General features: G+C 46.7%; 2 protein-coding genes across 4 annotated transcripts in view; one reads left to right on the forward strand and one right to left on the reverse strand.

Moving 5' to 3' along the window:
- The window catches only part of PKNOX2 (PBX/knotted 1 homeobox 2), a 28,149-nt gene extending 17,259 nt beyond the window's left edge, over window positions 1-10,890 (forward strand). For all 3 annotated transcript variants that reach the window (XM_065738618.1, XM_065738617.1, XM_065738616.1), the window contains 7 exons: window positions 420-608; window positions 4,874-5,006; window positions 5,080-5,177; window positions 6,966-7,085; window positions 7,755-7,831; window positions 8,335-8,513; window positions 9,289-10,890. In XM_065738618.1, the coding sequence (XP_065594690.1) occupies window positions 420-608; window positions 4,874-5,006; window positions 5,080-5,177; window positions 6,966-7,085; window positions 7,755-7,831; window positions 8,335-8,513; window positions 9,289-9,533 (1,041 nt within the window). In that variant the 3' untranslated portion in view covers window positions 9,534-10,890. The remainder of the gene's footprint in view (window positions 1-419; window positions 609-4,873; window positions 5,007-5,079; window positions 5,178-6,965; window positions 7,086-7,754; window positions 7,832-8,334; window positions 8,514-9,288) is intronic.
- Window positions 10,891-12,582: 1,692 nt separating this feature from the next.
- FEZ1 (fasciculation and elongation protein zeta 1) lies at window positions 12,583-22,189 on the reverse strand. Its single transcript, XM_065738594.1, has 10 exons — window positions 22,131-22,189; window positions 19,365-19,665; window positions 17,820-17,916; window positions 16,818-16,907; window positions 16,430-16,640; window positions 14,789-15,060; window positions 14,384-14,464; window positions 13,990-14,065; window positions 13,566-13,631; window positions 12,583-12,746 (listed from the first exon to the last, which is right to left on the reverse strand). The coding sequence occupies exons 2-10, from the start codon at window positions 19,637-19,639 to the stop codon at window positions 12,730-12,732; spliced, it is 1,185 nt and encodes a 394-aa protein (XP_065594666.1). The 5' UTR covers window positions 19,640-19,665; window positions 22,131-22,189; the 3' UTR covers window positions 12,583-12,729.
- Between the last annotated feature and the right edge of the window lie 1,959 nt (window positions 22,190-24,148).

The raw sequence follows: 24,148 nt of genomic DNA on the forward strand, positions 1-24,148 counted from the left end.
CGGCTGTAAAACTTAAGGTTTCAGCTTGGCAAGAGGAATGTTTCATGTGTAAATTTTTTAACATTTATGGGGTACGTTTTAATGAGGCCCAGGCTTTGCACCAGCAACAGCTTACGGCGGTGCTGCAGCCCCATAATCTTGTTAGGGAAAGTGGCCTCTGGAGAATAACCAAACACGTTGCTACATCAGGGCTTTGCCTCAGAATTTTCTGGGAGAAATTCCCATGAAGGGAACAGTAATTTTTGTAAATTTCACCTCTTGGGATCACAAAGATAGCACAGGAATGGAGGGAGAAGAAAGGCAGTGGTGCAGAGGGATGGACTCAGGGTGGATTTGGGGTGAGAATATTGACTCTAGGGGCATTTTTTTGTTTGTTTGTTTGTTGAGAAAGCTTTTAACTCTGCTTTTGGTGCATACAGATGGTGAAGGCAATCCAGGTGCTGCGCATCCACCTCCTGGAGCTGGAGAAGGTCAATGAATTGTGCAAGGACTTTTGCAACCGCTACATCACCTGCCTCAAAACCAAGATGCACAGTGACAACCTACTCAGGAACGACCTGGGGGGCCCCTACTCCCCCAACCCCTCCTCCATCAGCCTCCACCCTCAGGTAACAGCTTATCTTTGCCTGCAGTCACCATCCTTGCACAGTGGGTATGGCTCTGAAAGTCCTGTGATCTTTGGGAAATTCAATGAAATCCATTCCAATTTGAGGAGAACAGTTGGTTAAAAAATAATAGTATCTTACTCATATGAAGCCAAATGGTGAAGTTTTTTTTTTTCTTCTTAAATAGTTGCAAGTGATTCATGAAAAAATACTATTTGTCCCTGTAGCAAAAATGCTGAGTGTATGGGAACTGTTGGATCACGGCCTGAACCACTGATGGATCACCTGTGGTGAGCACTGAGTCAGCCATGGGAGCACAGGTGAAGGCAATGTACCTGTGTGATTGGAAGGGGTGCAGTCTGACTCCACCTCTCCCAGACCCTATTTAAGAGCTGACCACCACTGGGTAGGGTTCTTTTTCTGGAGATCACTCCTTTGGAGTTTTGTACTGCAAACCTAGGACGTGGGTGAGCACTTTCCTTATTTTGATTGTTTCTTTCCATCACCAAAATCTTTCTAACTATGCAATCTGTAAAATATTTCAGCTACATTACTATTTAGTGTTATTCATTTTGTTAATTGTACAATGAGTTGTGGCCTGAAGCAGTGATGCAGCACCTGGTGGGAAGGCAGGGCCAGCCCAGGGAGCTCAGGTGCATGCAATGTACTGAGTGATGGAAGGCTGCAGCTGGGATCCACCCCTTCCCAGCCCTCGTTTAAGGGCTGGCAGTGGAGGTGCCTACTTGAGGCCTTCAGAAAGTAAACAGCATCTTTCTTTTATTTTTGTATTCACAACTGTTGCATTTGAGCAAGTCCTCATTTGCTGCAGCCTGGGACCTTGTTGTTCTGCTGTCATTGCTGTGCTTTCAATGATGTTACACAGCCAAATTGTCATCTTCATTTCAAGGTAGGTCAGCTGTTTTTGAGTCTTGAGTGAGCCTTTCTGGCTTCTGTGCTCTTGCATATCCTGCAGTCCACCATCAGCACAACTGAGATTCACGCCTTTATTTGTTTTTGTATAATTCAAACTTTAGCCTGGGGAAAGAGATGTTTGGTGCCTCAAGCACTACACATACCCAGAAAGTACAGGGACGTGTCCTGAAATGGCTGAACTGAGTTGCATACTGGTGTCTTTTGAAGTAAAACAGGGGATTTCACCTTAGTGCTTGGGAGTAAAATCAGGTGTCACTTAGGGATTTATTTCTCTGATAAAATACTCGGCTTTTGTTCTGTGGGAAGATGAAACTTGGGATTGCACAGTCCTTTCCGAAATAACTGTGGCCAACACACAATTAGCCAGAGGTTCACTGGGCGCTGCTTGGCAATATTCCCCAGTGGGAAGAAGCCAGGGGCTCTTTATGGTGTTCCAAGACATTTCTAAGGTGGTGGAAAGGAGAAAAAAGCATGTCATTTGTGTGTGCTTAGCTCCAAGTGCTGTGTACTTCAAAACATCACACTGGCATTACATGTGGGACCCCCTTCTGTCCCCAGCACAAGGAGGCAAAGTATGGAAAAAAAAAGTTGTATTTCTTATTTGGGCTTCCTGAAAGCACCAAACCACTTAATCATTGATCTAAAAAAAAAAACAACCCTCTCTCTATTTTCTAATAATCTCTAGAAATGGACTTATTATCCCTTTGCTACTTTATGGTAGCATTCCTTATGATCAAAATTAGCAAGACACTTGCATAAAAGAGAACAATAATTGCTCAACGAGCATCTCGTTTGTAATTTATTAGTTTCTATTATTGTATGTTGCCATGGCAACAGCTCGCATCCCGGGTGATGAGAGAGATGTTAGATATGAGCCGATGAAGCTCCTGGTCCCAGCAAATGGAGGTGCACGTTTTTATCAGTAATTTTCATGAAAATAATAAGTGAGGGAGTTAATGAGATGGAAAGCCGTCCTATGGCTATTGTGTTTTTTCCTTTTTTTTAAGTGTTGATCTAATTAGAATGCATCAGTCAGGAGAAGTAATGAGGATTTAGTGTCTCACAAAGAGGTGGGGATCGTATCAGAAAATTAGCATGAGTCTTTAGAAAATAATCAGGCCAGTGGTGGAGAAGGGGCTGAGCACCTCAGATTCCTGAAATCCCAGAGTTGTCCCTGTCTCTCTTCCAGGTAGGACAGGAAAGTTGAGACATTCAAGTGAGGCTTTTGTGATAGTTGCTAAATAAATGGGTGAGACCCAATTGGAGGGGAGTCACACTTCCGGATTGTCACACTGGCTCGAGTAGGAGAGGATTTGCAGCAGGCATCAGGAGCCAAACTATTCTTGGTGATAGCCCAGAAGGAGCCACCATCTCACTTGGGCACTAGATGTGGATGATGTACTGATACTGACATAAGGGCAATTTTTTTCTAATTACCCAACTCAGCAATGTCAAGTGCCAGAGTGCTTCAGCTCTTGAATTTGGATGGATAAAGCTTAGAGAAACAACAGTGGAAACACTTTTTGTTCATCAGAGAAATCTCATAGAGCTGGGGATGCTTCAGAGAACTGAATAACTGTGACACTTGTGTTCGAAAGATGGCAGGTGGGATAATTTTGCTAATTATTGTGTTATTTATCTCACGCCAAAGGTAGGTATAACACTTCAGCAGCCACTAATATGGGAATTTGTTTTTTTTAACTCTAATTAATGAAGATGCGATTCATCAATTTTTGGTCTACAAGATTTCTTACAAAATAGTTTTTTTTTCCAAAGTGTGGGATCAGTCATTCTGAGAGGAGACGTACAAGGTCAGTTGTGAAAGCAAACTGCTTCTGGCTCAGGCAAAGTTTGTTTTTATTTTGATCGCACCACAGCCTGCTTAAAAATTTATGGATATGCTGCAACAAGAATGAGAGCAGAAACTGAGAAAAAGGCAGGAGGAACTGACAAAATAGGATAATCACCTAAAATAGGATATTTCCCTGTTGTCTCCTCACTGAATTTGACAGTTGTTGAACTGATGGTTGGACTGCTGATTGTGTTGGCTTTCCTTGATGCACTTTTTTTTGTGTGTGGACCTTAATTTTGTGAAGTTTTTCCACATGGGTCACTTTGATTTCTCTGTTATTTGAAGCCAACAGGTTTTCATCCACCATCCATCCAACTGTGCAAACTCAAACAGTAGAGTTTGACCAACTCTATCTCAACAGTTTTGTAGGTTTCTTTCTTTTTTTTTTCCTCCAAGTAACCCAGATTTTCCCCAGTTTAACACAAGCACAGATAAAATTTAAAAAACTAGGAGGTGATGGAAGTTTCATGCATGTGTACTGCCTAAAACTAAAATGTGTCAAAAAATGAAGTGGAAGGACATCAGTACAAGTAGTGCTGTATTTTCTTACTTGCCTTACTGTGAGAAAGGGGTGTTTTTTGCACAATACAATATATACCAGGTCCATTTTCTCATTAAAGTGACTTTTAATTTGGAGAAACCATGTTTTGCCATAGAGCTGCAGAAGTTTGGTGCTGAAATGGATCTGTAGAGACACCTAGTGATGCATTTTTTTTTCTACAAACAAGTGTAATACTTGCCAGAGACTTTCCAACTGGAGTCCTGAAATAGAAAACACTTATAGAATCATTGTGGCAATGTAATTTGGCTGGCATTTACAATTAGTATGCTAAATACATCTTTTAAATCTTCTAGGAGGTACCTATAACTATTTCAAGGCAGAGCCTCCAATTCCATTGGATACCTCTGGTTTTTCATGAGATTCTCTCTTATTTCTCTAATTCCTTATTCATTTCTGCATACTACTTATCTGGTATTTTGGTATAATTCTTCTTTACACCAACAACATTCCTTTCCAGGATGAGAAAAAAATGTGATTTTTGTCATCATAAAATACTGTTGAAAATAGTTTTGGTTGTCAAATCTGGAGACAGTTTCTAGGTCCTGCTTTCAGATATCCTGAATTTCTTCCCAGTGCACTTCCATGGTTTTTTTGGAAAGTTTGAGTTTTCAGAGCACTCTATGGTGCTTTCCCTTTGAGGATCATCTACTTCTTCCACTTTCAGCCAAAGGAAAAAAATAACGACATGTAGATAGAAAACAATATAATTATTTCCTTCTTGTCATCTGTGTAGTGCTTTTTTGTCTTACTGAAAATAGTGGCTGTACAAAGAGGTGAACTTGCTTAGATGTTGGAGCTTTGCAAAGCATAATTCCTTGTTTTTCCATATTTTATTTCCAGCTGTGACAGAAGGATGGGAAAATAAAGCTCTTATTACACATGACAAAATGCTTTGAAATGTTTTTTCTCCTTTTCTTGCAGGAGATGCTGCAGAGCTCGCCCACTGCACTACCAGCTGCCTCCAACCCTCCACCGGGCATCGTGGTGCCTGCAGCTGCACTGCCCCCAGGCAACCTGGCCATGAGCAGTGGGGCTGGATCACCTGCTGTGCCAGGTAGGGCCAGCAGGGAGGCCAGTGGGGGGCAGCCCTTGGGGTGCAGCACCCCTACAAGCCCTGTCTTCCACAGGTGGAGCCCTGTACCAGCCTGTGACCATGGTGACATCTCAGGGCCAGGTCCTTGCCCAAGCCATCGCCCCCGGTGCCCTGCAGATCCCCAGTGCCCAGGTAAATCCTAGAACTACAGAGCTTCCTGAGCTGGAAGGGATGCACAGGGGTCACTGAGCCCAACCCCTGGCTGCACACAGCACCACTCAAACCCTGTGCCTGAGAGTGGTGTCCACGCTTCCGTATGTAGACCTGGGACTGCCCTATCCTACTCACAGAATCTGGCATTTCTAGTATTTTAGGATAAGTGATGCCTTCACATTGTCCCAGGGGAGGGTCAGGTTGGATGCTGGGAAATGTTTCTTCCGTGGAAGTTGTGGTACACTGGCACAGGCTGCCCAGGGAGTGGTGGGGTCCCTGTCCTGGAGGTATTCCAGACTGTGGGGTCACTAGACGTGGTGGGAGTAGTTGGGACTGGGGATCTTTGATGTCTACTCCAACCTTAATGATTCTAAGATTCTCTTGTTAAACTTCACGTGGTTGGTTGGTTCTGTCCAATTGATCACGATCTGTCTGCACTTTCTTCAAAATTCAGGGAAGTTGCAGTCTCAGGTTTATTTCTGTAGGTTAAAAGATCTCCACCAAAATACCTCAGTATCATTTATGTTGGTGGGAGCACAAGCATTCATCTATCTATCCCACGTGGCAATGCTTCTTTTATCCCTTTCTTATCACAGCCTCATGAATTTGGGGTGTCCTGTTTTTATTCTTCTGATCAGCCGTGCCAGCTTTCTCCACAGTTTTTCAGTATGACAATGATTTAGGGTAGAAATGGCTTTGTAAGGTCAGCTTGCCATTCCTGTCTGCACATAGCCCGCATCATCTGCAATCTCTTAAAAACACTGTCATTCCTCAGGAATTTGGGCCAAATATATCACACTCTGCCATGCTGCTCCCTGGGGGCAGGTCGGCTGCAATCCTCCCAAGCAAATTTTTAATGGCAGGAGCCTCCTAACACTATCAGACATAAATGCATGTGGAAAAAAACAATATTTTGGAGAGAGAAGGCACCTCCACAGCAGGTTTTAATGCCTTCAAGGCTTCTTTTCTCCTTTCCTTCTTTAATATCTCACCGTCACCAGCTTGGATCTTGCAGCAAAGCCCTCTGAGGTACAAAAAACAGACGCTCAGGGAATATCAGGGCAGGGAGAGCAGCCTGGACAAGCACCTCCTGATGCTCTTCCCGCGCCGCCGGCGTGATTTATTCATCTGGAGCTCATGGGAGCGGTGGGACCTGCTGGGCTGATGTTTAATTCATCCAGGAGGAGTGTTTTGATGAAGAGCTGGGGAAAAGAAGCCTTTTTAACTGAGGTTTCAGTTCTTTTCCCACGGCATCATTAAAGCTTCTTTTGCAGCATCCCAATGTATTTATTTTTAATTTTTTTCTAAAAGCAGCACATCTTCCCACAGTGTTTCTCCTCTATTATTTTATTAATTTGGATAAGCAGAGTGAGAAACAGGGAGTTAACGAATTGCAGTTTTAACCTCAGGCAGTAAAAATAAAAATTGTCTCAGTTTTCTTCTGTTTTATTTTTATTAAGGTAAATTACTTTCCTTATTGCATGTTGAAACTGGCCAGGGCATTGTCCCCACTGGTGCCACTGCAGTTGGGAAAAACGTATTGCCCTTTGCAAAACTGGGTGCAGAAATGGAGATAGTAAATGGGCAAAAAGAGATCTTGGTGGGAAATAGGAGCATAATGCAGATGGGATTCAGGAGGTTCTCACCATTGTCTTTTTCCCACTCCACTACTCCAATTTCGGGTTCCTTTTTGCTTGGGCTTTTTTTTTTTTTGCTTTGCTAATCACCTTTTTCAGCTGATTCTCCCCCTCTTCCTCTCCCTGGCAGGTGAACCTGGATCTCACCTCACTCCTCGATGGCGAGGACAAGAAGTCCAAGAACAAGCGGGGTGTTCTGCCCAAACATGCCACCAACATCATGCGCTCCTGGCTCTTCCAGCACCTCATGGTGAGCAACATAGCCACTGATGTGCCCTGCAGGGCACACTCAGGTGGTTGCAAAAAGGGGGGAAAGGGCTGCTTTGCAAGTTGGAAAGAAGGAAAATGCCCTCAAAACCTTAAAAACTAACAAACTGAGGTGGTGATTTGTCTCAGTTTGGGATATTTGAAGGCACAAAGTGGCTTTGCTTTTACTTCGGGAGCATTTTAGGAGTGAGTGTTTTCACTGCAGGTGGCAAAACTATGAATTTGATGTTTTGCAAACAAAACCAGAGGGAAATAGCACTGGGAACAGTGAGACATCTCTGGGAAATTCCACATGCAGCCAGCTCTGGGAGCACTTGGCCAAGTTCATATTTTCAGGGGATACCCAAATAGTAAATTTACTGACAACCATTATTAGAAAACAGTGGAGAAAACTGATGAAACTAACCAAAATAATCTCTGTTTCCTTCAAGTAAAGCCTTAGATAAAAAAGCACTGGAAAAGAGTTAAGGGTGCTGGGAAAAAGATGGTGTCTTGGAAATACAATAAGCCATCAAACTTGGGGTGGGGGAGGGTGGGGAGAGGGCCTGGGAGTGGGAAAAAAAAAAGCGCTCTTTTTCCTTTTTATTTCCACTTGACTGGGGCTGCTGCTTTACACATGTGGATATCATTTTGCTGCCCACCTATCTTCTAGCACCCCTATCCCACGGAGGATGAGAAGAGGCAAATTGCTGCCCAAACCAACCTGACCCTCTTGCAAGTCAATAACTGGTGAGCACACTGGTGGCCTGTGCTGTCACTTCACAGATTTTATAGATTTCAAACTATTTTGACTCTTTTTAGTCTATTTGTAGGGATGAGGTGAATGTTTATGACTCATTTTTAGGCAGTGCAATGGCTGTGCTTAGTTGTTGGACTTGATGATCCTTATGGGTCACTTCCAACTCAGGATATTCTGATTCTATGATTTTTGTGTTCATTTGTGATGTCTCAATGCCCTCTCCTGGCAATCCCAATATAGCAGCCAGTATTTTCCATCCTGCAATTAACAGCTGGAAAAATTAGGACAGTGGCTTAACATGCCACAGACAAATGAAACAGACACATGGGTTGGGAAATGGGGTAGAAGAACAGTTTTCTGCACCATGAAACTAGTTCTGAAAAGATTTATAGTAATTCTATGTATATTATTAGTATAGCAATTCATTAAATTGTTATTGTTTACTTAGTATTGTTTAAATAACTGTATTTAATTTAAACTTCTTCTTGGAAAGGTTCATCAATGCCCGCCGGCGCATCCTACAGCCGATGCTTGATGCCAGCAACCCAGACCCAGCCCCTAAAGCCAAGAAAATCAAATCTCAGCACCGGCCCACTCAGCGGTTCTGGCCCAACTCCATCGCTGCTGGTGTCCTGCAGCAGCAGGGTGGCAATTCAGGGACTAATCCTGATGGTAAGGACAATCCTGATGATCCCTGTTCCTTCTGGATGGGGCCATGTGTTATATTATGGTATGATGTTGATATTTAAAGATAAAAGGAAAAACATGTTCAAGAAGTTGCTCATGCACAGCAGGCCATCCAGTTGGTCATCACAAGGCAATGGGGTCACGTGTATGGCGGTGTCATGGTTCCCTTGTGGCAGGCACCACCATCTCATTGACATGGGGATGATTTTCTTGCTGAGGTATTTGGGAAGGGGAAAGTAGAGAGGAGACTGAAGCAGAGAGAGGGGAGGGGAGAGAAAGAGAAGATGGAGGGAGAAAGTGAAAGGAATGTTGTCTGGGAAGCTGTGGGTGCCCAATCCCTGGCAGTGCTCAAGGCCAGGCTGGATGGGGCTTTGGGCAACATGATCTACTGGGAGGTGTCAGCACACCAGTGGTTGGAACTGGATAGTCTTTAAGGTCCCTTCCAATCCAAGCTATTCAATGATTCTGTAGTAATTCTGTGTTTCTGTGAACAAAAAAAGAGATGAGGAAAGAAGATGAAGAGAAGCTCTGACAAACCATTTGGGACAACTTTTTCCTGAAAAATTAGTGCTTCTTGTTATTTACTAAAGATACAGCTGTTAAAAAGTAAGATTTAGACCTTGGGGTGGCTGGGGCAGGTGGGACCTGCTCGAAGTATTCTGTATATACAGCTGTCCATTTGTGTTAAGTTTGTGCATTTTTTTGTCCTTTTTTTTTTATATTAGCCAGAGAGTCCTTATCTATATCTGTTTAATTTCAGGCTCCCTTGCCATGGACAACCTGCAGCCCCTCTCATCAGCCACGGCCACCATGGCCATGCAGCAGGCCATGCTAGCAGCTCACGAGGACTCCCTAGATGGTACCGAGGAGGATGAGGATGAGGAGGATGAGGATGAGATGGAGGAGGAGGAAGAGGAGGAGGAGGAGTTGGAGGAAGAGCCTGGTGGTCTCCCAGCTGCCCCTGGCACCAACCTTGGCTTGGACCACAGTGACTCACTGGAGTAGCTCACCCTGCGTGCTCCTTATATCATGGATGGCAACAGAAACAACCTTTCCCAAAATGGCAAAAAACAGTAAGAACAACAACAAACTGGTGAGAAAAAAGCTAACTGTGGCAGCACTGAAAGACGCCCCATCTGACCTTTAGGAGCACTGGGGCCACCACATCAGCACATGGCATTGAAGGACATGTGTTTACAAGGCACATATTGTGGCCGGATTTTTTTGAGGTTTTCTTTCAGGTTTTATCCTTGTTTTCTCCCTTTTCCCTTCATTTTTGGTAAGGAAAGCATTTATAGGGGAAGCATTTTCCCCACTGTGCTTGGATGCCACCATAGGCTGTTGCATCCTCTTGGATTTCTTGGTGCGAGAAACCCAACAAAAACAGGATTGATGTATTTTTGTGGGAGGCTTCCCCTGAAAAGATTGTTCACATAAATACTGGCATGTGGAAAAAAATTGTGAAGTTGCCAATTCTGCTTTGTATCAGATTGGAGGAAAGTTTCATGCTCTTGACCCACAGGATTGCTCGTATCTCCCTGTTTTGGCCCCAGTGCTGTGGCCATTTGGTGACTCCACATGTTCCTTTCAGGAAAAAGGGAGAAAGCTCCCCAGACTCTTTAATTTATGTGCTAAAAACCCATCAGATATGGGGAAAAAAACCTCAGCTTTGTCCTTCAGGGCTGAGACTGGATGCAAAGTTGGGCTGGATGCAAGGCTGAGAGAAACCTTTCCAGAGTGTTTTGGTACCAAATAGGAATAAAATAGTTTAAAAAAAGAAAGCAACCTTTCACCCAAAATTGAATAGTGATTCACCCAGGAGGAAGGAAACTCAAAAAGATGGTATCTCCCTGGTGTCATCCACCTGTGCAAGAAAACATGTTTCTCACCCCCAAGTTCACGAGCAAGCTGTCAGGGGGCAGCTCTGCCAAAACACTGTTCTTTGGGGGCTTTGAGTGATAGCAAAAAGGCAAAATTTTGCCTTAAAATGTGAAAATAAAAGCACCCCAGGTAGCACAGGATGTCTTCTCAGTTCCATGGGGGTAAAAAAAAAAAAAAACAACAACAAAAAACTTCTGCAAGTTCTTCCCCATTATCCCCATCAGTGTGGGGTTTGTTCTTCTGTAATCAGGAAGGATTTTGGCGGCTGCACAGATTGCCATTTTTGACCTTTTGGCTCTTGGAGAGTTGGGAAGAAACAGCAGCCACAGCCAAATGTGCTGCAGCAACAAAGCGATGCAATTGGCAGCAGAGCCTATTTTTCAATACCGATCTGGCGTGAATGTAATCTGTAATTTCATAAAGGATTCATTGTAATTTAGTATTAATCCATGTCCATTTATTATAAAGTGCTACGAGATGAGATTTTGCAGCTGTATTTTATTGTCCGCTTCCTCCTAGCGGAGGTGAGGGGGATGAAGGAACAAGTGGAACCCCAGAAGGGGTGAATAACCCCAAAATGGGCAACCCACAAATAGGCAAATTCCCACAACATGAGTGAATTGCTTCAAATCCACAAATGAGTGATGCAACCCCAAATGGATTCATACTTACAAAAGTGATGCCCCTCTACGAAGAACTCCAAAACTGAATGATTTTCCATCAGTATGAACTATGCTCCCTCAGAAAGAGGGACTCTCCCCAAGTATGAACTCTGCCTCTCCAGATGTGCAGCGTGCCTCCAAAGGAGTGACCCACACCAAATTTAGTGGGAGCTGCCCTGATACTGAAATAAGCACTGTGCTACTGAATGTTGCTTCCCAAAAATGAGGAGTGCTCTTCAAATATGATCAACAGTCCCCTAAAATTGGTCTCTTCCCTCAGAATGAGTGTCCAAAATAAGTGGCACACCCCAAAGCAGCATGATTCTTCCCAAAATGGAATCCTTGCCTAATAAGCACCCAGCAGCTTGTTACACCAATATGCGTATTTTGCAAAATGCTAAATAATCATGACCCACAAAGAGTACATTTTTCTACCCAGAGGCTGCAAAACTCATCTTTTTTCTCAGCACAATCCATGATGAGATGTTTTTGGACCTGCTCTGAAAGCTGGACACTCCCAAGTCCTTGGGGCCAGATGGATTGCACCCTAGAATGCTGAGGGAGTTAAACAGATGTGGTTGCCTAGCCACTCCCCATCATCCTTCAACAGTCCTGGCTAACCGGGGATGCCTCGGTGGACTGGAGACTGGAAAATGTGACGCCCATCTTCAGAAAGGGCTGGAAAGATGATCTGGGTAGCTGCAGACCTATCAGTCTCATATCGGTGCCAGGGAAAGTTATGGAATGGATAATCTCAGGAGCCATCATGGATCAGTTAAAGGTCAGCCAGGGGATCAGGCCCAGTCAGCGTGGGTTCATGAATGGCAGATCCTGCTTGACAAAACCGGTCAATGACAAGGTGACCTGCTTAGTGGATGAAGGTAAGGCTGTTGATGATCTTGATGAGAGGATTGAGTGCGCCCTCAGTACGTTTGGAGGTGACACGAAGTTGGGAGGGAGTGTTGATCTGCCATAGGGTAGAAAGGCACTAAAGAGGGATCTGGATAGACTGGATCAATGATCCAAGGTAAACTGTATGTGTTTAAGTAGGGCCAAGTGTTAGGTCCTGCATTTGGTCACAACCACGCCAGGCTCTTACAGTCTTGGGGAGGAGTGGCTGGAAAGCCCCCTGATGGAAAGGGACCTCGGTGTGCTGATGGACAGTCAGCTTAATGTGAGCCAGCAGTGTGCCCAGGTGGGCAAGAACTCTGATGGTGTCCTGGCCTGTATCAGGAATGGTGTGGTGAGCAGGAAGAACTTCTTTACAGAAAACGATGTTAAGCACTTGAACAGGCTCCCCAGGGAGATGATTGAGTCGCCATCCCTGAATGTGATCAAAAGCCGATCGGATGTGGTGCTCAGGGATGTGATTTAGCAGTGGGTTGCTGCACTTTGCATAGTATAGCTAGGTTGCAGTAAGACCTGATGATCTTGAAGGTCTTTTCCAATCTGAGCAATTCTATTATTCTATTCATTGCACGTTGGGGAAGAAAACACTGGATGGCAGTTGCTTAATTAATGAAACAAATTATTTATTTCCCAGCTGTGCAAAGGATTTGGGTGAGGGGGGGAGTGGGGAAGTGCGGGTGACCTGTTTCCATGTGTCTGGCCCCATTTCTGGGGGGTGCCGGGGTTTGGAGGTGCAAGGCTGCACTGCATCAGGTTGGGCAGAGCACTGCAAAGAGAGAGAGGTGAGCGTGCACAAGTGTGCACAGGACTGCACTAGAGTGTGGGGGGGTTGCAGAGTGATGCGTGATAACAGAGACAGTTGCAGAAGGGTCCAGAAGGATGTGAAGGGGTGCACAGTGATGCATGAGTATGCAGTGATGCATGGGGGTGCACTTGCATGCTTGAGGGTTTGTATGCACAACTATGCCTGAATATTCATGAATGTGCACGAAGGATGTACAAGCATTCATGTTGAGGGTGCGTAAGTTTGAATGAGGTTCCATAGTGGCTGAATGGGATGTTCAGAAGATGCAGGAAGAAAGCGGAAGGGATGCATGAGGAATTTACAAGGCATGCACAAGAGGGAGCAAAGGGGATGCACCTGAGGTGTGCAGTGATGCACAAAGTTTGTATGGGGGATACACAAGAGATATAGGAGGATGAGCAGGTGATGCATGGAGGATGTATGAGGCACACAAAGGAGAGAAGATGCACAATGGGGCATTAGGGGTGCAAAGCAACTCCCAGTGGATGCAGAAGGGCCACAGATGTGTACACAGAAGATGAAGGAGAATGGACAATGACATATGAGGGCCCAGGAGGATGCTATAAGGATGCAGGAGGGATGCTCAGGAGAGGCACCCAACATGCATGGGAGATGTAAAGGATGCATGAGGTATGGGCAAGGGATGCACAAAGAATGCACGAGACATGCATGAGTGCTGCATGAGGGTGAGGGAGATGCACAAAAGATGCACAATGATAAACGGGGAATGCACACGGGTACAGAGGATGCAGAGGGGATGCATGGGGCATGTGCAGGTACCTTTGAGGATGTAGTCCGTCAGCAGCGTGGGCACCTTCTCATTCCCCTCCTTCATGGCAAACAGGACTGAACAGTGGAAAAGGACCTTGAGCACAGACCATGTATCCCCATGTGCTCCCATTCTGTCCCCAAACAGCCCCACACCATCACAGAAGCACTGCCAGTGAACCCATCCTGACAGTACCCAAATAGAGCATTTTCACCCCCATCAGCCACACTCAGGTGATGCAGAATGGAAGTTTTCCACCCAAATTGGCACTGGGGTGGGCTGTAAAAATGAGAGGGGGGACGCACTGCAAATCAGCTGTGCTACAGTGATGGAAAATGGGGAACTGCACCCCAAACTGCTCAGGGCATAGTGATACAAAATGAACAACTGTGCCCCAAACTGGCCATGTTGGAAATGTGTCAAGCAAGGACTCACTGTTGGTGAGCATCTGCAGGTCCTCAACGGAGGGTGGCGAACCCTTCTTCTCATAGGGAATCACTGTGTTCAGGTACTGCAAAGCAGAAAAATGCCCCCAAAACACCTCCATGCCACAAAGCTACCTCTTTTTTACACCTCACTGATGCAAACCACCCCAAACTGGTGCAGAAGCAGAAATGCAAAATACAGTTGCAACTTTCCTGCAACTGCATCTAATTTATCAATGCTTTGGGGATATTGAATTAATAGGATGCTGCAAAAGCTGTGCCCAAACAAACTCCTAGCTAGTAAGGATTGAAGAGATGAAAAAGGACAAAAATGGCACACACAGGGGTACACACAGCAGGAGGTGAAAGGGGACAGATTTGAGCAAGTTGGGGAGAAAAGGCACCTGCTTCTCGTTCGCAGCGGGGCCAAAGGTCTGACGCAGGCCAGAGTGCAGGATGCTGGAGATGCCCTCCATGCTGAACCGCTGGGGACACACATTATCCTGTCACCTCTGGGCATGAGGACACTGCCCTGGGCACCGATATTCCCCCCATCTCCCTGATCCACATCCCTTGCACCCCATCCCGTCCTCACAACCCCATGCTACGTGTCCTGTCCATCTCCAATGGCCTCCATTTACCCAGTCCCGTGTCCCTTCATCTCATCCCATCTGAACCCGTGCTATCGTATCCCATCTCATTCTATCCCATTCCACCCCATCCCATGCCATTCCATCCCCACACCCACAGGACCCCACACCCCACCTCCTCCAGACTCATGTCTGTACGTCGCCCAACTCCATCCCCACCTTCCTGGGCATGTGTCCCCCACGCTCTGGACGGCCTCCTTGCAGGCTGAGCCCACGGTCGCGGCGGCGGCGGCGTGCGGCCTCCCGCTGCTCCCGCTGCTCCCCCTGCACAGCCAGCAGTGCCCCAATGAAGGCCGTCTTCACCTCCTTCTCGAAGGCCAGCTCATCCCGTCGTGCCAGCTGGGCCACCAGCTCGGCTGACAGTGCCCGGCTCGCTGCCTCCGCACGCCCTGCTGCTGCTGCCAGCTCCCCGGCCGTCAGCTGCTCCAGCCCTGCTGCCAGCATCATTGTTAGGGTGCACAGCGTGCATGCACTGTACAAAAAGGACTTACATGCAAAGTGTAACTTGTGGGATGCCTGGGGTGCGCAGTGCAGCGCATGCTGCAGTTAGCAAAAGTCCAGTGCAGCTACAGGGATGTCCAGCACAGTGAGTGACGTAATGAGGGACATGAGTGGTGCAGTGAGTGCTATTTTTGATGCAGTCAGTGAAAGGCACTGTGTATTAGTTAAACACTTGGTGAAATTAGTGACATGCACATTGCAATTACTGGAACGTCTGGGGCAATTAGTGACACTCCTCATGCAGTGAGTGCTACTACTGGTGCACTCAGCAAAAGCACAGTGCATAAGTGAAATACGTGGAGCAACGATCAACATGAATGACACAATTACTGTAATGTCTGGGGCAGTAAGTGACATGCATCATGCAATTATTTGAGCATGCGCTACAGTCAGTAAAATTCTAGGGATAATTAACAAAATGCACAGTGTAATTAGTGAAACATGCACTGAAACGTTTTTACTGCTCCATGATTAGTGATTTGCTCAGCACGTTGCTGGAGCATCCAGCACTGCCATAGCACAATCACTGAAGTGCCCAGTGTCAGAAAGAAGTGCCCTGAGCAATTATGGAAGTGCCTGGTGCAGTTAGCGGTATGCACAATGCAGTAAATGAAAAGCACTAAGTACAATTAAGGGAATATACAAAGCAATTATCAAAATGCCTGGTGAGATTAGGGAAAACTTCTTTGAAGTCATTGAAAAGTAGGCAAGGTGCATTTGGGGGAAAACCTAGTACAATTATTAGAAGTATCATAATATTTCTCATGTATTTTGGAAAATGCCTGGTGCACGGTGCAAGTCAGCAAATTAGGAAAATGCAACTATTACAGCTCAGGGAAGGCCTTGCTGCATGCAGCCGTATATGTCCAGAGTGCCATAAGAAAAGTGCAGGATGCAAACAGCAACATGCAGAACAAGTGAGACATTTCTGCACAACACACAAGTCAATTGATCATACGCATGGTGTGCTTAGCAAAACCCTTGGTGCACGTGGAGAAAGGCTGGTGCATGACTCAGTGTGAGGCAAAGCACATTTAATGAACACATGGTGTATACTACAAAATTCTGGGTGCTTCAGAGGAAGGAGCAAGTCAGTTAGCAACCATGCACTTAGTGCAATGCAGTGTTGGAGACATTTTGCAAAATGGGCTGCATGCTTGGTGGAACACAGGAGCATCTATTGCCATGCTATAAGAAAGGTCTCAGAGGGCTCATTTTTTGCAGAGAGCCACCTCTTGGTGTCCAATTTGGTGGGAACTGCACCCAGAAAGGGCCGTGCCTGGCTTCTACTGCCCGTACCTTCATGGGAGCAGTTGTTGTTGAAGGTGGGGGAGAAGGTGTGCAGCTCATGCAGGACAATGGGCTCCATGCCCTGGCCACCACCGTCACCCTCTGCATCAGCCTCAGCATCCTCTTCCTCATCTTCTTCCTCCTCCTCATCTTCATCGCCCTCAGGATCCGCCTCAGGGTCAGGCGAGCTCTGCATCAGCTCCTCCAGCTCCTCGATGACCTGTGAGGCATCAGTGTCCCACATCTGCACCCTGCACCCCACATCCAACATCTGAGTCCTGCAACCCTGCCCACATATAAGCTCTAGAGTCCCAGAACAAGAGGATTTGGCTTTTTTGTGTCCTGAGCAGTTCGAGCCCAGTGTTATGGCAACATCCAAGTGTTTAGGTGTAGGTACCTGCTCAGCTGTCAGCAGTGGCTCCTCATTGATGCCAGAGTCATGCTCGCTTCTCTCAGCAAGATCTTCTTCCTCTTCCTTCTCACAAAGCTGCAGGAGACACAAGCTGGTCACCCCAGTGGCACCACACACACTGCCTGGTGCAGGTATGGGCATGGCATAGGCACAGACACAGCCCTATAACTCATGGGAAGAACTTCCAGAACCACAGCACTGGGGATGCACTGCATGTGGGGTTTACACTGGGGAGATTCTGGATGGAATCACTGGATGGGAGATGCTGCATGAGGAGGATGGCCAAGGAGACACTGGATGGGAGATCTGTATGGAGACGTTGGATGGAGACAGTGAATAGGGCTTTGTGATGCAGATGTTGGATGGCAGACTCTGGATAGGGGTTTAGGATGGAGATGTGGAATGGAAGGCACTGGATAGGAGTGCTGTATGGAGAGATGTTGGCTTAGGAGGTGTTTGACAAACACTGAACGGGGATGTTGGATGGAGATATTGGGATACAGAGATGTAGGACAGAAACTTTAAATGGTGATGCTGGGTGAAAATTATGGCTAGGAATAAGTTTGATGGATGCTGCAAGAAGAGACTGAATGGAGACATCAGGTAGGGAGATAACAGGGAAATTTCTGATGGTGAGGCCATGGAAGGAAATGGGTGGAGATGGTGGGTTCATAGCATGAACTCACAACAATTAAGTAAACATTGTTTTTTTCCCAGCTTGGGGACAGACTGGCAGGGACCAAACTGCCAAATCAAGCAGCTCTTGCCCTCTAGAGTGACTCTTCCCTAGAATACAGACATCCCCTGCTTTAGTGATGCGTGTAAGGACAGCCAACCAAAGATGCCATTTGTGGGTGATCTTAAGTGTCCGGCTCTGCCCCTCCCCAATGGTTGCTAAGACTTGGGGTTGACAGACAGCTGTCAATCATCACAGGGGTCACATGGGGACAGCAGGGCTTTGGGGTGCCAAGGGTGTCACAGTCATACCTGGGTGTTGGTGCCATCAGGGGCCTCAGCCTCAGGATACATCCAGGGCCGGGGGGAGCCCCGGGGGGCGAAGCCATCTGTGAGGGCATCCCAGACTCTGCAGGGAGATAGGTGTTGAATGGGGATCACCAAAACACCCCAAAATGCTGAAATGACACAATGCATCCCAAAATGGAGCCCCAGGCTCCAAAACACTGCCTGGAAAACCCCGAGCATCACTGAGATGTGCAAAACATCCCAAAACACCCCCAGTTCTGCCCCAGAACACTTAAAAAATGTGTGGACATCAGCATATATCCTAATTCCACCTAAATAGCTCCAAAACAGCTTGCACCTCCCTAACCACCCCCAGCTCCAAACCAACCATAAAAACACTTCTTTTGGGATATTCATCTCATCTCCCTCATCTGATTTTAATTTCCTCTTATTCACATATTTCACAAACTAATACTTAAAATTAATGCTAAAAAACAAAATCATTTTCCCATTCTTAACAAAAATGTAACAAGTAAGGAAAAAGCAAATGATTATCCCCAAAATTTGCTTCTGCTCTTAAAGAACCAGTACCTTCCAGAAATGCAGCCAGAGATTTCCAGGTTAATTATGGCAATAACTGGTTTATAAACAAAGGAAAGCGGCGCCTTTAAGACCTTCCCCCATCCCTGATCCCTGCACACAGGGCTCATTGAATAGTGGGAGAAAAAAAATCCTGTTTTGCCCAAACTGACCTGAAGTGACACAGTCCACAGCACAAAGTGGCACCATGGGCCGGCTGCCGGTGGCAGCGCAGCATCCTGGGCATTCTGCCAAAATGCATTTTTTTTTTCTCTGCAGAACGACTGATTTTTCATTGAAAAATACAAAGACAGTTGGAGGAAAGAAAAAAAAGATATTTGGAGCTTATGGTTTGAAAACAACCACTTTGCTTGGTGAAAAGTCAGCATTAGGAAATGCAGCCTGGGGAATGATCCCAATTAAATGGGCAAAAAAAAATATCCATTATAAAGGTGTTTGTACATAAACACCGCTGAAAAATAAAATAAAATAAAAAAGTAAATTCCAACCCTAAATGGCACTTTGCAACAAAAGGAAAGGTTTCTAATGAGAATTAGATTTCAATGCAGATGTCACTATGATGCCAAATGGTCAGCTCTGGGCAGACTTTGCTTCCAGCTGTCCCACTTTGGTGCACGGTCTTCAAGTTGCAGGGAAGAGGCTGAGCCCTACTCACATCCTGCTCACAGCTTACACTTACCCTTGGCTCTCCTCACAAAGCCTGGCACAGCTGCAACATCATGTGGGACACCCTGATGTGCCTACACATAGGATCCCACACAGATACTCCATGCAGATGCGCAACTACTCCACGATATAGGTACTGAGCAGCACATGGGGGAAGTCTCATAGGGGTACAAGAAGGCACCGAGGCCCTAAGGGAGCATACTCACAGGTTACTACACCAAAACTTGAGTGTGCTGCAAGATCATGCCACAACATGGGGATGGGAGTGCGAGGAGGTTCCCAGCAGGAAGGGGCCTTACTCACTCCTCATCCTGGAGGTGCTCCTCCTCCTCCTGTGCCTGCAGCCGGCCTCGCACGGGGGCCAGGCCCTCAGTGGTGGCATCGTAGTTGCGGAAGCAGACGGTGAGCTTCTCATCAAACTCCTGCACCAGGTCTTCCATGGACTTGAAGCTCATCATCTCAGTCGAGAAGCTCTCCAGCTCAGCCAGTGCTGGGTCCATGGTGCGCCGGGGGGCCCCTCCATTGTCCCCAGGCCCCTCCTCAAACTCCTCCTCCAGGCTTACCAGGGGTGCCTCCATCCTCCTTGCCACCACCACCGCTTTAGCTGTGGGGACAAGGTGCCCATGAGGTGCTTGCTCCTCACGGGCTGTGTCAGCAGGGCTCTCCACTCTCTGCTGGCTGTAATCCCAGTGTTAGTAGTATCCCAGTAGTACCTTAGTCGTATCTCAGTAGTAACTCAACAGTATCCCTAGAGCCTTGTATAACTGTCTTCATAGAACTTCAGTAGTGCTATAGTAATAAGCTGTTGCCTCTCAGTACTATCCCAGTACTATTTGGTAGTAGCAAACGTTAAAAATGCCCCAAATTATCTTACTGCTGCCCTATAGAGCACCTAAAGCATTGTATCACTGCATTTTTTACTGAACTCCTAGTAGATCAGTAGTAGCCTCATACTGCATCACCCTACTGACACACCAGTATCAACAATGTGCTGACAGTATCCCAAAAGCTTCTTTGAGTGCTGCCTTGATAGTACCTCAGAAGCATCTTACCACTACCTCTTCTCATTCCCTAGTAGCAACTCAGAAGTATTCCACTGATATCAAAGAAGCATCCTGCTAAAAACTGAATACTGTTCCAATAGCATCAGATCAAGTGTTGTGACAGTATCTCAACAGTACCATGGTGGTACCCTGATTCTAATTGAGCGGTGTCCTAATAATGGCTGTGTAGTATCTTAGTAGTACCTCAGACATACTGTGAAAGTATCTAAGCAGTATCTTTTGGAGGGTCCAGCAGCTTCCTGATAGCAGCTTTGTGTTATGCTATGAGTATCCTAGCATGGGCAGCTGTCAGGTCAGATGCATTCTGATAGTATCCTAGTTATATTTTAACAGTGTCCTGAAGGTATCATAGTAGTATCTGATAGGATCCTAACCACGTTATATCAGCACATGGCTGGTGTCTTAGTAGTGTCCTGATAGTATCTTGGTAGTGCAGTGTAATATCCAGATATCATCTTAGTGCCTTCATGCGAGTGTTCCACAGCTATCTCATTAGTATCTTCATAGTGTCTTACTGATGCACTGACAGCACTTTATTATAGAGTTCTGGCAGTATCCTAGCAACATCTTGTCAGCTCTCTGGCAGAACTTCAGCATTCTCCTGATTAGGACCCCCACAGTAAATTAGCAAAACACCAATAGTTATTCTGGTGGTACTTTATGATGTCCTGATCCTCTTTTTAGTGATCTTAGTGCACTCCAGTAAGATTTTGGTGCTATCTTAAGAGTACCCGAGTCTTAACACATTATGACATCAGAAGCATCTTAATAACATTTTTTGTAGGATAGTATGAGCATCCTGGTGGTATGTTAGCAGTTGTACTCAGAATGCCCTGCTCTCAGTGTCAGTTCAGGAAGGTCCTGGTAATAACTCAGCACTGACCCAGCAGTATGCTCACAGTATCTCAGTAGAAACCATCCCAGCACTACAGGCATTCTATCTTGACAGCATTTTAGTAAACCTCTGGTAGCACCTCAGCAGCATCCTAGACGTGTTCACCCCACCATGCAATCCTGTGCAGAATGTGGAGGGTGTGCATGTCTGCACAGAGGCACATTCATGCAAGGGTGCATGTCTGCACATGTAAAAGGGGTACACACATGCAGGTGTTACTGGGTGCAGGTGTATTCTGTGCCTGCCTGCCTGGCCTGCAGCTCTGCACATATGCAGCCTTATAGATACAGTGGTGCACAAGTGCAGGACACATGTTTGCACACAACACATGCACGTGAATATGCACGCATGCACAGTGCAGTCTGCATGCTCAGGAGCTGAATGTGCTGGGGTGGCACGGCAGCACAAAAATAAGCTGCATACACATGCACACTACAGATGCACACTGTGCACATGCGTACCATTATGCACTAGCTTTGTGCACACCTGCACTATTAACACGTTCCCTTTGTGCTCCCCAAATCTTCCCACTACACACACCCGCATGAGTGCACTGCGCATGCCCCTACCAGCATTCCCCGTACGTGCAGCTCAGTGCATGCCCCCTCCCCCCCCCGACGCACCCCAAAACTCCCCTCCAGCCCCACATCGCCCTCCCCCACTCCGTAGCGCAGCGCCTGCGCGCCCCACAACGCATCACCTCCGCACGGCCGCTGAAGCGCATCGAGCAGCGCCGGGGTCAGGCAGCACCCTGCTGTCCCCCCCCCACCCCGCAACCGAGCACCCCCAAAATCCCTCCCCTACGACCCGTACGCAGCGCCCAATGCACCCGCACCCCTCAGGGCCACCCTCACCCGATGTCCTGCTACTGCGCAATGATGTTCCTCCAGAGCCCCGCAGGACACCGCGCTGTACCTCCAAAATCTTCCGCCTCCCCCGCACCCCGCATGCATGCAACGCCCTTTGCAGCCCCCTCACCTCACGTACCCACTCCCCACCGTGCACTCAGCCCGTCCCCCCCGGCTGCACCCCAACTCTCCTGTTTGTTCGCACTCTCCCGCACCCCGCGGGGGTCTCCCTCCCCATGTCTCCCCCCGGCCTCTCTCCCACCTGCGGCCCCGCATCCTCCGAGCGCAGGGGAAAGGTTGACGGGGGGAGAGACGTGGGGGGGGAGGGGGTGGGGGGGGGACTTGGGGGGGTGGGGGTGGGGTGGACGCCTTGCGCACGCGCGGAACGGTTCTTGAGGGGGGGGAATGACGTCACCTTGAGAGCTCACGCCCCCCCCTCCCCCCCAACTCCCCGTTATCCCCGGGGAAGGGCAAAGGAAGGGGGGTGCGGGGGCCTGCATTGTTATTCACATCTCGCCTTCTTCATGGTCATCCTCCTCACCATCATTATCTTTAGCATCACTTTCATCCTCATCCTCCCCATCCTCATCCTTATCCTCCACATCATTCTCCTTTTCACCTTCCTTCTCCTCCTCCTCCTCCCCACTCTTCTCATCCTCCTCGCAGCCTTTCTTTGAGTCATGCACCCCCAATTCACCATTCTTCCCTCTCTTAATATATGTATATTTATTCATGCATTTTGTGTCCAAATATGCTGCATACGTTATGAAAAGCAGATTAAATGTGTATATATATATAAATGAGATAAAGTCAAGATCTTTAAAAAAACTATTAACTGCAAAAATCCCTTTTCCCTCCTATTACAATTTTTTGTTTTGTTTTGTTTATTTTGTTTTTGTAAGGTACTGTGCATCCATTACTATTCTCTGTAACCCTGAGTGAACAGCAGACCCTGTGCTCCCAGCTGGAGGTTATGCTGTGCCATGGCAGTCAGTGTGGTGCACTGCAGGGACGCACAGGACAGCACTGCTCCCAGACCCAGTGATGTTGCAGGGTTTGCTGGAACTGCTGGAAATTTCCAGCTTCTCTGCTGTCATCCTTTTGTTCTTGCGAACTAGCACAGAGGTCTTGTTGCATTGCTGTGTTTTTAACAAGTGGTCTCAAAATATCCTGGAACTAGAGGATTTCTTATAGGGTATAAAATTCTGCTGGCAAGACTTTGAGGCTGCATATGTGAGATTACACATCACAGTGTCACAAGCTCTCCTTGACAGCTGCTTGGCCCCGCAGCACACTGCATCTGGGGGAAGGAAAACAGTATTCTGCAGTCCGACAGCTCCTTGGAACACTCTGAGAAAACCACTGAGCTGTACAAAGGGTTCCCACGGTCCCACCCCTTCTCATGGTTACAGCATTGTGAAGACACAAGGATTTGAAGGTCCTGCTCTATTCTGTTTCGTTCTATACCACTCCATCCCATTCCATCCATTCTATTCCATTCCATTCCATTCTATTTTTATAAAACGAACTCCACCCATGATACCCCACAGTGCTTGGATGCTTCCAGCTCCAGCACCTTTGCCCGTGGCAGTGTTTGAAATGAATTTCTCATGTGTCCCCATAACTCGTGTCCTTTTTTTAATTCCAGTCACAGCAGCCACTGCACTGCTGGTGACAGTGACACAGTTTTTCTGGAAAACTGTTTTTATGAAAGAAGCCGTTTACTGCTGAGAACACATCCCCTCCTCTGTGCCTTTACCAGCTCACAAAGCCCTCTTTTGAGCGTTTGGATTCTCTGTATCTCTAGCAGTGCTTCCTCCCAGCAGTATCTGCAGGCAAAGGCACATACTTCAGCTTGTCACCATACAGATTTGCATTTATTATTTCAACCATTTTTACAATAGCAGAAGAACCAATCTTTGCCTGTTTTCCTCGTGTGTTAAATGAGGAATCACAGAAGAGGCTCTCAGAAATTTATCATTAAGCTTAGGGAAATTTTGCAATTGGTTTGAGTATGCACAGCTCAAAGCATTACTAAAGAAACTACAACAGCTTATTTCCATCTTTTGGATGTTTTGCTCCCAAAACTTGGGATAGTATAATATAGTTCACTCGCATCTTCAGGTACACTGTATTTAGGGTAGGTTTTATCAGCCACAGGAATACATGGAGAACCATGTTGGTACCCTCTATGGTCCTTGAAGCAGTTTGTGGATGCATGAATGCACGTTCTTCAGATCTTTTGTCCTGTAGTTCAACAGATTTGTATTTCTAAAGGCT

The sequence above is a fragment of the Cyrtonyx montezumae genome, unplaced genomic scaffold (assembly GCF_038088225.1).
Source record: "Cyrtonyx montezumae isolate F1298 unplaced genomic scaffold, pur_monq_1.0 scaffold_22, whole genome shotgun sequence".
NCBI classification, from domain to species: domain Eukaryota; kingdom Metazoa; phylum Chordata; class Aves; order Galliformes; family Odontophoridae; genus Cyrtonyx; species Cyrtonyx montezumae.

Bases quoted from the DNA above. Each gene is read 5' to 3' on its own strand.
- FEZ1 (XM_065738594.1), bottom strand. From the start codon at position 19,639: ATGGAGGCACCCCTGGTAAGCCTGGAGGAGGAGTTTGAGGAGGGGCCT. The intron at 15,061-16,429 runs GTACGGGCAGTA...TGCTGGCAGCAG, and splicing joins CAACAACTGCTCCCATGAAG to GGCTGGAGCAGCTGACGGCC. The intron at 13,632-13,989 runs GTGAGTCCTTGC...TCCACTGTTCAG, and splicing joins CCTGCAGATGCTCACCAACA to TCCTGTTTGCCATGAAGGAG.